The sequence below is a fragment of the Rattus norvegicus genome, chromosome 9 (genome assembly GCF_021556685.1).
Source record: "Rattus norvegicus strain SHRSP/BbbUtx chromosome 9, alternate assembly SHRSP_T2T, whole genome shotgun sequence".
NCBI lineage: Eukaryota > Metazoa > Chordata > Mammalia > Rodentia > Muridae > Rattus > Rattus norvegicus.
This window is the reverse complement of record NC_141542.1, coordinates 71,006,496-71,022,236: the sequence shown is the minus strand read 5'-3', so window position 1 is coordinate 71,022,236 and position 15,741 is coordinate 71,006,496. Positions and strand designations below refer to the sequence as shown.

The 15,741-nt window shown below is 41.2% G+C and overlaps 1 protein-coding gene and 1 pseudogene across 39 annotated transcripts in view; one reads left to right on the top strand and one right to left on the bottom strand.

Moving 5' to 3' along the window:
• The window catches only part of Ccdc150 (coiled-coil domain containing 150), a 100,862-nt gene that overhangs the window by 57,668 nt on the left and 27,453 nt on the right, over positions 1–15,741 (bottom strand). For 24 of the 39 annotated variants that reach the window (XR_015628645.1, XR_015628646.1, XR_015628647.1 and 21 more), the window contains 5 exon segments: positions 13,369–13,461; positions 11,412–11,519; positions 9,416–9,540; positions 7,551–7,728; positions 7,017–7,088 (listed from right to left, as the gene is read on the bottom strand). Coding sequence is in view for 8 of the 39 variants with exons in the window: in NM_001428842.1 (NP_001415771.1) it covers positions 7,017–7,088; positions 7,551–7,728; positions 9,416–9,540; positions 11,412–11,519; positions 13,369–13,461 (576 nt within the window). In the remaining 31 variants the exon portion in view is untranslated. 39 annotated transcript variants of the gene reach the window in all.
• On the top strand, positions 5,347–5,768 carry Rpl31l12 (ribosomal protein L31 like 12; annotated as a pseudogene).

Genomic DNA, 15,741 nt, shown 5'->3' with positions numbered 1-15,741 from the left:
TAAAGCTCAAAGCACACATTGCACCTCACACAATAATCGTGGGAGACTTCAACACCCTACTCTCATCAATGGACAGATCATGGAAACAGAAACTAAACAGAGACACAGTGAAATTAGCAGAAGTTATGAACCAACTGGATTTAACAGATATCCATAGAACATTTCATCCTAAAACAAAAGGATATACCTTCTTCTCAACAACCCATGGTACCTTCTCCAAAATTGATTATAGAATTGGTCACAAAACAAGCCTCAACAGATACAAGATAGAAATAATCCCATTTGTTCTGTGAATTACCACAATTATGCTCATACCTAAACCATACAAAGATACGACAAAGAAAGAAAACTTCAGACCAATTTCCCTTATGAATATCATTGTCAAAATACTCAATAAAATTCTCACAAAGTGAATTCAAGAACATATCAAAACGATCATCCATCATGATCAAGTAGGCTTTATCCCAGGGATGTAGGGATGGTTCAATATATGGAAATCCATCAACGAAATCCAATATATAAACAAAATGAAAAAAAAAAGCATGATCGTTTCATTAGAGGCTTAGAAAGCACTTACCAAATTCAAGACCCCTTCTTGATAGACAACAAAAAGAGGTCAAAGGGATACAAATTGGAAAGAAAGAAGTCACAATATCACTATTTGCCGACGATATGATAGTATACTTAAGTGACCCCAAAAATTCCACAGGAAAACTCCTATGACTGATAAACAACTCCAACAAAGTGGCTGGGTATAAAATTAGCTCAAATCAGTAGCCTTCCTCTACTAAAAGGATAAACAGGCTGAGAAGAAATTAGGGAAATGACACCCTTCAAAATAGTCACAAATAATATAAAATATCTTGGTGTCACTCTAACCAAGCAAGTGAAAAAGAAGTTTAGGACAAGAACTTCAAGTCTATGAAGAAAGAAATTGAAGAAGATCTCAGAAGATGGAAACTCTCCCATGCTCATGTATTGGCAAGATTAATATTGTAAAAATGGCTATGTTGCTGAAAGCAATCTATAGATTCAATACAATCCCCATCAAAATTCCAACTCAATTCTTCACAGAGTTAGAAAGAGCAATTCTCCATTTCATTTGGAATAACAAACAAACAAACAAAAAAATAACTGGATAGCAAAAACTATCCTCAACAATAAAAGAACTTCTGGGGAATCACCATCCCTGACCTCAAGCTGTATTACAGAGCAATAGTGATAAAAACTGCATTTTATTGGTACAGAGGCAGGCAGGTAGATCAATGGAATAGAATCGAAGACCCAGAAATGAACCCACACACCTATGGTCACTTGATCTTTGACAAAGGAGTGAAAACCATCCAGTGGAAAAAAGACAGCACTTTCGACAAATGGTGCTGCTTCAACTGGATGTCAGCATGAAGAGGAATGCAGATCGATCCGTTCTTATCTCCTTGTATAAAGCTCAAATCCAAGTTGATCAAGGACCTCTGATAAAACTACATACACTGAAACTAATAGAAGACAAAGTGGGGAAGGATCTTGAATTACATGGGTACAGGGGAAAATTTCCTGAGGAGACCAACGCTTATGCTCTACAATCAACAATTGACAAATGGGACCTCATAAAATTGCAAAGCTTCTGTAAGGCAAAGGACACTGTCAATAGGACAAAATGGCAACCAACAGATTGGGAAAAGGTCTTTATCAATCCTACATCCTATAGAGGGCTAATATTTAATATAGACGAAGAGCTCAAAAAGTTAGACTCCAGAGAACCAAATACCGCTATTAAAAAATGGGGTACAGAGGTAAACAAAGAATTCTCAATGAGGCATCTCAAATGACTAAGAAGCTCCCAAAGAAATGTTAAACATCATTAGTCATCAGGGAAATGCAAATCATAACAACCCTGAGATTCGACCTCACACCAGTCAGAATGGCTAAGATCAGTTGACAGTAGATGCTGTTAAGGATGTGGAGAAAAAAGGAACACTCCTCCATTGTTGGTGGGATTACAAGCTGGTATAACCACTCTGGAAATTAGTCTGGCTATTTCTCAGAAAATTGGATATATAGTACTAACTGAGGATCGAGCTATACCTCTCTTGGGCATACACCCAAAAGATGCTCCAACATAACAAAGACACATACTCCACTATATTCACAGCAGCCTTATTTATAATAGCCAGAAGCTGGAAACAACCCAGATGTCCCTCAACAGAGGAATGGATACAGATAATGTGGTACATTTACACAATGGAGTACTGCTCAGCTATTTAAAAAAATGATTTCATGAAAGTTTAGGCAAAAGTATGGAATTAGAAAATATCATCCTGTCTGAGGTAACCCAGTAACAAAAGAACACACATGATATGCCCTCACTGTTAAGTGGATAATAGCCCAAAACTCAGAATACCCAGGATACAAATCACAGACCACATGAAGCTCAAGAAGAAGGAAGACTAAAGACTGGATGCCTCAGTCCTTCTTAGAAGGGGGAACAAAATACTCAAGGGAGGAAATACAGGGACAAAGTTTAGAGCAGAGACTGAGGGAAAGGCCATCCCACCTATGGACCCATCCCATATAGAGATACCAAACCCAGCACTATTGTGGATGCCAAGAAGTTCTTGCTGATTTAGCTGTCACCTGAGAGGCTCTGCCAGAACCTGACAAATACAGAGGCAGATGCTCATAGCCAATCAGTGGACTGAGAACGTGGTCCCCAATGAAGGGATTAGAGAAAGGACTGAAGGAGCTGAAGGAGTTTGCAACCCCACAGGAAGAACAATATCAACCAACCAGACGCCCCAGAGCTACCACAGACTAAACCACTAACTAAAGAGTTGACATGGAGGGACCCAGGGCTCCAGCCACATAAGTAGCAGAGGATGGCCTTGTTGGACATCAGTGGGAGGAGATGTCCTTGGTTCTGTCAAGGGTGGATGCCCCAGTGTAGGGGAATGCCAGGGGGGGGAGGCGGGAGTGGGTGGGGGAGCACCCTCATAGAAGCAAGAGGAGGGAAGATGGGATAAAGGGGAAACCAGGAACAGGAATAACTTTTGAAATGTAAATAAATACAATATCAAAAAAAAAAAGAAGAATTCTAAATCCAGCAAAACTGGCCCTCAAAAATAATAAAGAAATTAAAGTATTCCCAGATAATGAAAAGTTGTAATGATTCATACAAAGGGCTTTTCTGGTTTCAAAACAACCGTGCAGCTGTGGTACATTCAAATCACATTAAAATATGTAAAGTAATTTACCAAGGTCCCCAGCCCTGGTATGTGTGCAGATTTGGGGGCTGGAAAACACACTCTACAAGGAAAAGTAAGGGAGTTCTTCAGGTTGAAACAAGTGGAAAGTGGATATGAACTAAAATTCCCACAAGAAGTTAAGGACAGTGTGTATCACATGCATGTTTGGTGCCCACACAGGCCAGAAGAAAGCTTTAGATCCCCTGGAGCTGGACTTACAGATGGTTTGGAGGCACCATATGGGTGCTAGGAACTAAACTTGGTTCCAGCTCTTATTGGCTGAGCCATGTCTCTAAGCTCACATTTTGTTTTGTTTTTTGTGGGTTTTTTTTTTTGGTTTTTGTGGGTGTCTCTCTCTCTCTCTCTCTCTCTCTCTCTCTCTCTCTCTCTCTCTCTCTCTCTTTCTTGTATCCTAATCTTACCTACAAGCCAAAAAGTACAGTAGAAGAATAAGGAAGTTTAAATGATGCAACAGAAATGCCTACTTAAAATAAAAGAAGGCAACAATTGAGAAACAGTGACAAAACACAAAAGTAAAACGTAAAAACAAACAAAAAACCCAAAACCCCCAATGTAAATTATTCCTTAATGGTAATTATCTTAACTATAAGTGAATTAAACCATCTCATTTACACAGCAGAAATATTTGGCTGAAGAGAAGTGTCAATGGTTAAGAGCTTCACTGACTATTTTTCTAGAGGACCCTAGTTAGATTCCCAGCACTGGTTCACAAGCATCTGTAACTCCAGTTCCAGAAGATCTGATGTCCTGTTTCTGGCCTCTACAGCATTCTATGTAGTACATGCATGCAAAATACATACACATAAAAATAAATATTTCTTTAAGAAGCAGATAGGCAGAATGGAAAAATTTTTAGAAATTCAACAATTGAAGGATGGACTTTAGATTCATATTAAAAAAGGCAAGTTAGAGGATGGAAAAATTTCTACCATACAAACAGTCTGAAAAGAGCTTAGCTGGCTACATTAGTATTAGACAAAAAGATAAACATTGTTGAGATAAAGGACACACCTATGAAAAATATTAACCATATTATATATCCATATAACAAAAATATATATGAAGCCAAAAAGAACAAATTAAATAGGGAAATAAACAGTAGACAGGGATTTCAAATTTCCCACTCATAATACTCAACAGGACAATTAGACAAGAGATATAAGCAAACAGAAGACTTGAGGAATACTATTTTAACTAAGAGACTGAAGAGAATAATTCCTCCACAAAGCAGACTACAGATTTTTCTCAAGTATACATGGAGCAATCTCTATGATACGTTAGGTCATAAAGCAGCTATCAATAAATTAGAAAGGGACATGCATTTTCTCAACTACAATATAACATTAAAATTATTAAAACTAAAAGTTAAACTAGAAATCAATGAGCAAATTAAATACAAAGCAAAAGCAGGTAGCTGGGCTAACTAAGGAAAAATAGAGGAGATACAAATTCCTAAATAGTCATAAAGTAGAAAACATTCTTGCTGATCTTATGAAGTAAACACATATGAGCTCAGAACAACTGTATGCCAACAAGCGAGGCACTCTAGATGAAATGGGCACATTCCCAGAAAGAACGATCTGTAGAAACGAATTCAAACAGAAAACAGAGAGAGAGAGAGAGAGAGAGAGAGAGAGAGAGAGAGAGAGAGCGCTTCAACAGAAGGTTGGATCAGTGGTAATACAAAGCAGAAAAACAACAACAAGAAAATCTTCCCACAAAGCAAAGACTGCCAAGGTGGCTTCTCTAGTAAATAACTTAAGAACACTTAACGAAGAACTGATACAAACCCCTCAAAAAATCCTAGCCAAAAATATGATTTACCAAATCATTTTCAGAGGCCAATATTATCTTGACACCAAAACCAAAGTTAACACATGCAAAAAAATAAAACTACAGAACAGTATTATCTTATGAGTACATATTTAAAAACTCAACGAACCAACCTGCAACATACAAAGAGGGTATATCACATAATCAAGTGAAACGTATCTAAGGGACATAAGCCAACTTTTGAAAGAAAGCATTTGAAATCAAAGAATGTACTACATAATGTAAAATAAAGGATATGGCCTTCCTTTCCAACTTGGGCCCGGCAGAATGGCTCCCGCAAAGAAGGGTGGCGAGAAGAAGAAGGGCCATTCTGCCATCAACGAGGTGGTGACCCGAGAATACACCATCAACATTCACAAGCACATCCATGGAGTGGGCTTCAAGAAGCGTGCTCCTCGGGCACTCAAAGAAATTCGGAAATCTGCCATGAAGGAGATGGGGACTCCAGATGTGCGCATAGACACCAGGCTCAATAAAGCCGTCTGGGCCAAAGGAATAAGGAATGTTCCGTACCGCATCCGAGTATGCTTGTCCAGAAAGCGTAATGAGGATGAGCATTCACCAAACAAGCTCTACACACGGGTAACTTACGTGCCTGTTACCACATTCAAAAATCTACAGACGGTCAAAGTGGATGAGAACTAACTGCTGAATGTCAAATAAAGTTACAGAACTGCCAAAATAAATGAATAAATAAATGAATGAATAAATAAATAAATAAATAAATAAATAAATAAATAAAGGACATGATCCTTAAGATCATCTCAATATTTCCAGATAAAATTCAAAATAGTTTCACAACAAAAATTTCCCCAAAACTAAATGTAGAAGGGCATTTTCACCTTTTCATGAGGGAGCTCACCAGAACTCCACAGCACAAGCTGCCTGTCCTCACCTCAACACTGCAGCACAAGTTCTAGTCAACTTACACAAGACAAAGGAAGGAATGTTGTATTAAAACTGCAATGTGCCCAAGTTAATGTAGAGTTAATGCACAGTCTATCAAAATTGCAGTTGTCCTTTCTCACAAAACTGGAAATGTTGTTGATCCTAAAAGCTCATAGGAAAATGCAGACTCAAAAAACCAAAACCATTTAATAATTAGACTCATGAATCTTAATGTCCAAACAAACTTTTGTTATTAAGACTCATTATCAGGATGCTAGGCAAGAAGATCAATGCAAATCTTAATGTTAATTGACAGGTTACTAGTCTGTACTCATTTATAAAAACTAGAGTCACTCTTACAGAAGAGCTGAATGGACTAGTGATCATTAACGACTAAAGAGAAATAAGAAACAGAAATGGCATGGAAGTAAACAAGAGTTATCAAAACCTGTGTGTGGAGAGGGAGGGGCTAATCCTAGTTTTCTCCATAGTCAGGCAACCACTGCTTAGTACAATATGTGGGACTCTTCCAACTGTCTAGAGTATGGAATCTACAACCTACAGAAATCACTAACATGAGGATGTGGACGTGCTCACTACCCGTGTTTGTTATGCATTCCATGCACACATCAAATTACTTATAAGCTACTCCATCAGGACGGACAAAAATAATGAGACTAACTAAAGAAAAACTGTAAGTTGAAGTTGCAGGCATTCGCAGGCACTTATGACATAAAACCCAGCTCGCTGCGAGATCTAAAATAGGCAGAGTCAGCCTCTTCTAGGCCCATTAGTCCCGTCTCAGGGGATGTGTGGCTGAAGTACTCAGGGAACTCTAGGGCCAGAGGCAGCGATGGCTTATGCAGGCAATCCCCATATGGCTCAATGAGCAACTTCTCCCAAAAGCCCTAGAATGCCTAAGGGACACCAGCTTTGTGTCCCATCTTGATCATGGGTAAATGCCCTACTCATTAAAATAAGCAGACACAGTAGGCAGCAACACAGATTGACAACAAAAGGACATGTGAATACCTTGCTTTCAGCTAATTCTTTTTCCAAATTGCATTTTTCTTTGGCTACTCCCTTTTCTGATTTATTAACCTGCTGAGGTAGAAAAAAGAAATGGATCAACTTTCAGAGGATACAGCAGGTGACAACATCCTACATGCCAGTTAACCCCCACACTGCAGAGACAGTACATCCTCTCAGAAAAGGGGTCAACAGGGAATCAGATCCGCAGCTTCCCTCTAACTTCCAAGACAGGGCTATGTCCTGATAACGCTCGTTCTCCCGCTCCTTTAGGACAAATGGGTTTTTAAATTCTGACCCTGTAACTAACAGGCAGATGTGTAAATTATCCATTGACACCAGTGATGGGGGAAAGCAGCATACTGTTCCTATTTGGCCTAGACGACTTTACACGCTGGAGAATCCACACTTCTGTAGTGGTAACTCTGACAAACTTCTAAACTGCAGTTTTGCTTCTGCTCTCATCTTTTGCACTACAGCACAACCTTGAAACATCATTCGGTATCTCAACTAGAAGGGAGACCTGCTGTTTCCTACCTCCCTCTGAAACCATTCATTCTTCTCCAGCAGAGACTTCTTCTCCTGCATTGATGCTTCCAGTTCACCTCGTAGTCTTGCAATAGTTGATTCTAGAAGTTCTTTTTGTGCCATTGTCCTCTTCTCAGCCTCCTGTGCTTTCTGGAGACACTGATTGTGCTCAAGAATTAAATGGTCTCTGGAGGACAAGAATAAAGAGTCATCAAATTAGTCACGTCCTACAGTACATGACACTCCATCTGACAACAGTTACCAGAATGTTCTAGCAAACTTGTTCCTCAAGAGAAAATTTCTTTATCCCCACAGTAGACTCACAAATGTGAGAACTACCATGAGTGAACAAAGGTGCACACGTGGGACACAGCTTACTTACAGGTGCACACGTGGAACACAGCTTACTTATAGGTGCACACGTGGGACACAGCTTACTTACAGGTGCACACGTGGGACACAGCTTACTTACAGGTGCACACGTGGGGCACAGCTTACTTACAGGTGCACACGTGGGACACAGCTTACTTACAGGTGCACACGTGGGGCACAGCTTACTTACAGGTGCACACGTGGGACACAGCTTACTTACAGGTGCACACGTGGGGCACAGCTTACTTACAGGTGCACACGTGGGACACAGCTTACTTACAGGTGCACACGTGGGGCACAGCTTACTTACAGGTGCACACGTGGGGCACAGCTTACTTACAGGTGCACACGTGGGACACAGCTTACAGGTGCACACGTGGGACACAGCTTACAGGTGCACACGTGGGGCACAGCTTACTTACAGGTGCACACGTGGGACACAGCTTACTTACAGGTGCACACGTGGGGCACAGCTTACTTACAGGTGCACACGTGGGACACAGCTTACTTACAGGTGCACACGTGGGACACAGCTTACTTACAGGTGCACACGTGGGGCACAGCTTACTTACAGGTGCACACGTGGGACACAGCTTACTTACAGGTGCACACGTGGGGCACAGCTTACTTACAGGTGCACACGTGGGGCACAGCTTACTTACAGGTGCACACGTGGGGCACAGCTTACTTACAGGTGCACACGTGGGACACAGCTTACTTACAGGTGCACACGTGGGGCACAGCTTACTTACAGGTGCACACGTGGGACACAGCTTACTTACAGGTGCACACGTGGGGCACAGCTTACTTACAGTTGCACACGTGGGACACAGCTTACTTACAGGTGCACACGTGGGACACAGCTTACTTACAGGTGCACACGTGGGACACAGCTTAGTTACAGGTGCACACGTGGGACACTGCTTACTTACAGTTGCACACGTGGGACACAGCTTACTTACAGGTGCACACGTGGGACACCGCTTACTTACAGGTGCACACGTGGGACACAGCTTACTTACAGTTGCACACGTGGGACACAGCTTACTTACAGGTGCACACGTGGGACACAGCTTACTTACAGGTGCACACGTGGGACACCGCTTACTTACAGGTGCACACGTGGGACACAGCTTACTTACAGGTGCACACGTGGGACACAGCTTACTTACAGGTGCACACGTGGGACACCGCTTACTTACAGGTGCACACGTGGGACACAGCTTACTTACAGTTGCACACGTGGGACACCGCTTACTTACAGGTGCACACGTGGGACACAGCTTACTTACAGTTGCACACGTGGGACACAGCTTACTTACAGGTGCACACGTGGGACACCGCTTACTTACAGGTGCACACGTGGGACACAGCTTACTTACAGGTGCACACGTGGGACACCGCTTACTTACAGGTGCACACGTGGGACACTGCTTAGTTACAGGTGCACACGAGGGACACTGCTTAGTTACAGGTGCACACGTGGGACACCGCTTACTTACAGATGCATCTGGAGTTGCGCTTTATCATTCTGCACAGTTTGGAGCTCGCCTGTGATGCTGGCATGGGCTGTGTCTAACAGTAAATTTTGCTCTTGAAATGTCTCTGTTATCATTTTCTGCTCTACCTGAGAGAATAATAGGAAATGCTGAATTGCAAGTTGATTGGTTGATATTCAAAGACACTAGGCTCAAAACTTGTTTCATTTTCATAAGCCTTTATAAAATAGTTTGAGTACCCAGCCTTCTCTTTGGCTACAGTTCTGTCATTTTATATTTCTACTAGACAAGATGAGGAAGTATTATTTACCAGCCTTGAACATATTTTGTGAAACTTTAAAAGATAACATTTTTTTAAAAAAAGGCATTTGGACCAATTAATTTTTTTAAGATTTATTTATTATATATAAGTACACTGTATCTGTCTTCAGACACACCAGAAGAGGGCATCAGATCCCATTATAGATGGTTGTGAGCCACCATGTGGTTGCTGGGATTTGAACTCAGGACCTCTGGAAGAGCAGTCAGTGCTCTTAACTGTTAAACCATCTCTCCAGCTCAACATATTTTCAAAAATAAAATTTACACTAAAATATTTCAGTATCTTAAAAGCTCAATATGATTTTATTTTAAAATATGAAACAATAGAAACCCATTCAAACATCACATGAGAAGACCTTTCATCTCTCTTTTCTCTTTCTCTCCAAACTGTGTGTGGGGAGAAGCATTTCCAGCAGTTTGTATGGACGCCTTTGAGGGTCTCCTGCACGGCCCTCAAAGGGGAGTATTCATTGTTTTCACCGTCTCTCTGGCTCACCATTTTCTAATTAGCAACACTTTTACCTATAATCCATAACAGTTTTTCAAGCCTCGCATAATTATATAATTATATTTTATTTGACTTCTTATTGGAAAAATAAGTATAACGTGTAGCAGCTATAACAATTAGAGGCTGTAAGATATGTAAAATCTTTAATATCATATTAGTATATGCAAAGAAAGCAAGCAAACAACAACAACACACACAGTCTCTCACGTACAAGCTACTTCTTTGTAGTGTCCAAGGACCAGAATTTGAAAAATTACGTTTTTATTAGGATGACTTGTGTTTTGTGGTGAAAGTCCGTTAACAAAGGAGCAAAATTTCAAATAGCTAGAGTCAAAGTAAGGAGTATTTGTAGCATAATGTAAGGAAAATGGCAAGTCGAAGATGTTTTGGGGAAAACTAAGTATTGTGACTCAATTCTAAGTATGCACCATTACTAAGGGCTACAGAGATGGCTCAGTGATCAAGAACACTCGCTGCTCATGCAGAGGACCTGGGATTGGTTCCCAGCTCCTCTACAGTACTTGTAGAGTACGGCCATCCATAACTCCAGTCTGAGGGCCTCAAATGCCTTCTGATGGCCTCTGGCACCAGGAAGGCATGTGGTGCACACATATACATCATACACACATATATACATCATACACACATACATACATACATACATACACACATACGTACATACATACATACAAGCAAAACACTCATATACGTAAAATAAGTTTAAAGTATATATCATTATTACATAAAACTAGAATAGGTCATTATTATTCCTAAAGTGATATTTGTGTAGAAAGTATTAAAATCCATTGAATTGTGAAGCCAAATCACCCCTTTGCACAAAAGGAGGAAACTACTAATCAAAAAATAATAGCTGGGGGTGTGGGTGGAAAAAAATAACAGCTGGGTTATAATAACAGTCTGTAACCCCACCATTTTATAGGCTGAGGCAGGATTGTGAATTTCAGACAAGCCTGCTGGGGTACATAAGTCAGACAGAGGTGGAGGAGCAGAGGGGGGAGGTAGTAAAATCAGAAGTCTAAGTCATTCTTAGTTCCATAATGAATCCGAGTTCAGCATGGGATAAATGAAACTATTTTGAATGAAAAAAAAAAGGAAGGAAGGAAGGAAGGAAGGACGTAAATAAATGAAGTTTGAGTGTCAAAAGAATACCTTCAAAGTAGCATGATGTTCAGCAATAATTCTGGAATTTTCCAGTTTAACAGCCTTAAGCATGCTGGTAAGCTCTGAACACTTTTTGGAAAGTTGGTCATTCAAAACCTAAGACAAAATATTTAGCAAGTCACAAGTCTTTCTAATAATTACTTAAATATTATTTTTAATGATTTCACAGTAACCCATTATATGTAAACCTAATTTAGCTAACATACTATCAATTAATATTCCATTAATTTAAACTACTTTCTAAACTTCCCTATGAGTTATTGATCAGGAAGGTTCCAGAGGTAACCCAAACAACGTACACTATCGCCTCTGTTCTTGGTTGGCTGCTGTAACCAGATGGTAAGACCCTGTTGCTGAGGACAGCGCTCACTTTGGATGTAAAACCACGAAATCAATCCTGAACTGAACAGGAAGCTCTCTCACTGCTAGCTGGCTTTCACAGGTCCAGACGGTGCTGAACAGCCAGCCAGCTAGGAGAGAAAAGGTATCAGTGGTCTTCCCAGCACTGGGTCCTGGGGGCTACAATAATGACCTGCTATTAAGACCTGCTTTATGCCCAGGGGTGCAGCAGGGGCTTATTGTTACTCAAGCAACCAACCGCTTTCTGATTGGCTATGTCTCTACAGGATGGGTTTCATGCCTGAATGGTAGGCCTGGTTAAAAGCTCCTGACTGAGGCAATGGTGGGCCTAAGAGGAAACCTAGTGCTGTTGTTTTGCTAAGTGCTCATGCAGTCAAATTTCATTCTAAATATTTACCTTTATACCCACAGACCTGTGCTTCCATCAGTCTTGGTCCAATAGTGGGTAACGCAGAGAACTGTAACTTATCCAAGTACTAATACAAATAACCGAGTGCTCTGCTGTAGACAGATCATCTGTACCAACTTCCCACCACCCGCAGCTCACAGAACTTAGCAGAGGGAAGATGTGGCAGTGGCAGATGTGAAGGAAAGGTGTGAGATGCTCACTTCGGGATGGCATGGCTGTCGCACGACTCCCAGAATTGTGTTTATCTGCTCAGAACCTGCACAGGATAAAGCCAGTCAAGAGCTACTGGAAGTTGATGGCTACTGAAGGAGAAGCAGTCACTTTCTTTGGGAACCGTGGCTGCTGGTAGGTTTCCCTGTCCAGTGGCTAGCCACACACTAATACGCATATGGATAGCACTAATTGGATGTGTGGTAATAAGAACTGTCAAAAAGAGTGTATTACATTGGGAGGGAGATGGTGTGGGGCACAAGCGGAAAAGGTGTGAGGTCGTGGTAAATGGTTGTGATCAATATTCTTTACATATGTAACAAACATTATGTTCCTCCTGTGATAGCTGATTCAGATCATTCAACAACAACTGCTTCCCAGCATAGCCCTTGCAGTGGAGCGCCTCAGAAATGAGCTGAGAGGGAAGGAAAATCCCACCAACGGTAATCTTGTCATCAACGTGATGGGCTTTAGGATTATCGTGGAACCAAGCCTCTAGGCACACCCATGAGAAGTTTTCAGGACAAGGTTAACTGAGACCCACATTCAATGTGGGTGACAGCATCCCATTGCTGAAGTCCCAAACTGGGTAAGAGGGAGAAGTGAGCTGAGAACAGCATTTCACACCCTCCTCCCCACTGTAAGTGTGGTGTGAACTTGAGCTCCGGTGGCCATGACTTGCTTGCCTTACACTGTGAGCTGCACTGAGTCCCTCCCTACATTGCCTCTGTCAGGAATTCTATCATAGAAAAGGCCTAATGTAATGACTAAGTTAGAGAGTAAAGTACTTGTGATTCATTTAGCCATATGCCTTATGTTCCACATAGGAGTGGTTCATAGATGAAACCCACCTTGCAGATAAAAAGCTAGATGAAAGAAATATGAATTTATATAATCAGGCTATTAATCTTCATTCTTTAATGAAACAAATATTAACTTCTTAAGACAAAGAGAGCAAAAATTCACCTGTGCTTTTCCTGATATATCTTGAAGGGACAGTACTTCAGATTTCAAATAAGTATTTTCTTCATGTTCCTTCTTGAGAGACATTTGTGTACTCTATTGGAAGAAAAAAAGAGTTGTTTTCTTTTTCACATGTGCTAGGTATTGTGCGCATGTCTATTAAAATGTCTGTTTGTCTTCTAACCACTATCAGGTTAAGGTATACGTGTACGTGTGTGTGTGTGTGTGTGTGTGTGTGTGTGTGTGTGTGTGTGTGTGGTGTCTTGTTATCTTTGACTTCCAGACACCCTGTTACTTCTCACAGGGCTTGCTAAGCCTATATGAATGCAGAGCACTCTCATTCGCTGCTGGTGGGGATGAAAAATGGTGGAGCACTTTGTCAGATAACTGGGCAAATTCTTACAAATTAAAACTGTTCTGTAATTGAGCAACCTCGCTTCCAGGGTCTCCGTCGGGGAGTGGAAGGCTCACATGTGCGCGGAGCCTCACTCTTACTTTCTGAACTGGAAAGCAGCCCAGACTGTCCTCCAGAAGCCCTCTCAGCTCAGCCTCCTGCAGTCTCCTGGCTGAGGCATTTGCACGCTTCCATCAGCCCTCACTGGCTGCTGCTCTCTAGTCCCTGTAGCAGAGTCTGAGGGCGTACACTTGCTCACACGGACTGCTCATGAAATACATAACTCATCGGAAAACTCATGAGAAGAAAAATTACTCTATTAGAGAAAAATCCTTTAAGAGCAATTTCTCTTTTTTTGAGATTATAATTACATCATTTCCCCTTCCACTTTCTTTCCTCCTAAACCATCCATATACACCTCCTTCTCTTTTTCAAATTATGCTCTTTTTATTAATTATTGTTACATACATATGTATGTTTATATAGATATATCCTTTTGTTTTAAAAATGTCTGTTATGTTAGGAAACTATAGTACATTTAGGTAATTTAATATTATTTAACACTAGAAGTAAGTTATTAAGCCATAAAAACATACAAAGGAAATTTAAATATTTATTAAACTGAAGAAACCAATCTAAAAGTTTACATTTATGCTTTTAGCCATATGACATTCTGGGAAAGGTAGATCTATAGAGCAATGGCTACCAAGGGAAAGAAAGGAATGAATAGGAAAAGAGTTTTAGGGACAGGGAAGTGAATATATATATATATATATATATATCACTCCATGTATATAAATGAACTCTATATATACATATATATGTATATATAAACTCCCTGTATAAGAACACACATTTATCTAAACCCAAAGAATGAACAAGTATCCAAGAATAAACCCTAATGTATGCTAACAACTTGACTAAAACGATACATTAATGCAGACTCATCTAGAGTAATCCTACTATTCCGATGAGAGATCCTGACAGGCAGGGAGGCTACATATGTGCAGAGAGGCAGGGCATGTAGAGACTGGAGCTACCTAAAAGTCTCCAGACTTCATGTTTCATGTTGCAGTAAATCTAAAACTGCTCTAAAGGTTATGATTTCCTTTAAAACAAAAAGTGGAGGAAAAAAATGGAGCAGAGACTGAAGAAATGGCTGACCAGTGACAGACCCAACTCGGGATCCATCCCATAGGTGGGCACCAAACCCTGACACTATTGCTGATGTCATGTTGTGCTTGCAGACAGAAGCCTAGCATGGCTGTCCTCTGAGAGGCACTACTAGCGTCTGACTGAGACCAATGCAGATACTTACAGCCAAGCATTGGACTGAGGTCAGGGACCCCTATGGAAAGCTGAAGGAGTTGAAGGAGGTGGCAACCCCATAGGCAGACCAACAGTGTCAACTAACCTGGACCCCAGGGAACTCTCAGAGACTAACCACTAACCAGAGAGCATACACAGGATGGTCCATGGTCCCCAGCACATATGTAGCAACTGCCTTGTCTGGCCTCAGTGGGAGAGGATGCACATAATCTTGTAGAGACTTGATGCTCCAGGGAAGGGGGATGTGGGTAAGTGAGATAGGGGTGGGTAGGTGAGGGGGTCGGGTGGGGGAGTACCCTCTCCGAGGCAAGGGGGAAGGGGAATGGGGTGAAGAACTCTTGGAGGTGGAACTGGCAGCATGAAATGTAAATAAATAAACCAATTTTTAACAAGACTTTACTAAATAGAGTTTCCAGATAGAAGAGTGAAAGAGGGGATGGCTAGCCAATGACTGCCCCAAATGAGACCCATCCCATGGGCAGGAACCAATCCCCTCACCCTAGTAATGATACTCTGTTTTGAGTACAGACAAGAGCCTAGCATAACTGTCCTTAGAGAAGTTCCACCCAGCAGCCAACGGCAAGAGATGAAGAGACCCACAGCCAAACATTAGATGGAACCCAGGGAGTCTTATCAAAGAGTTTGAAGAAGGA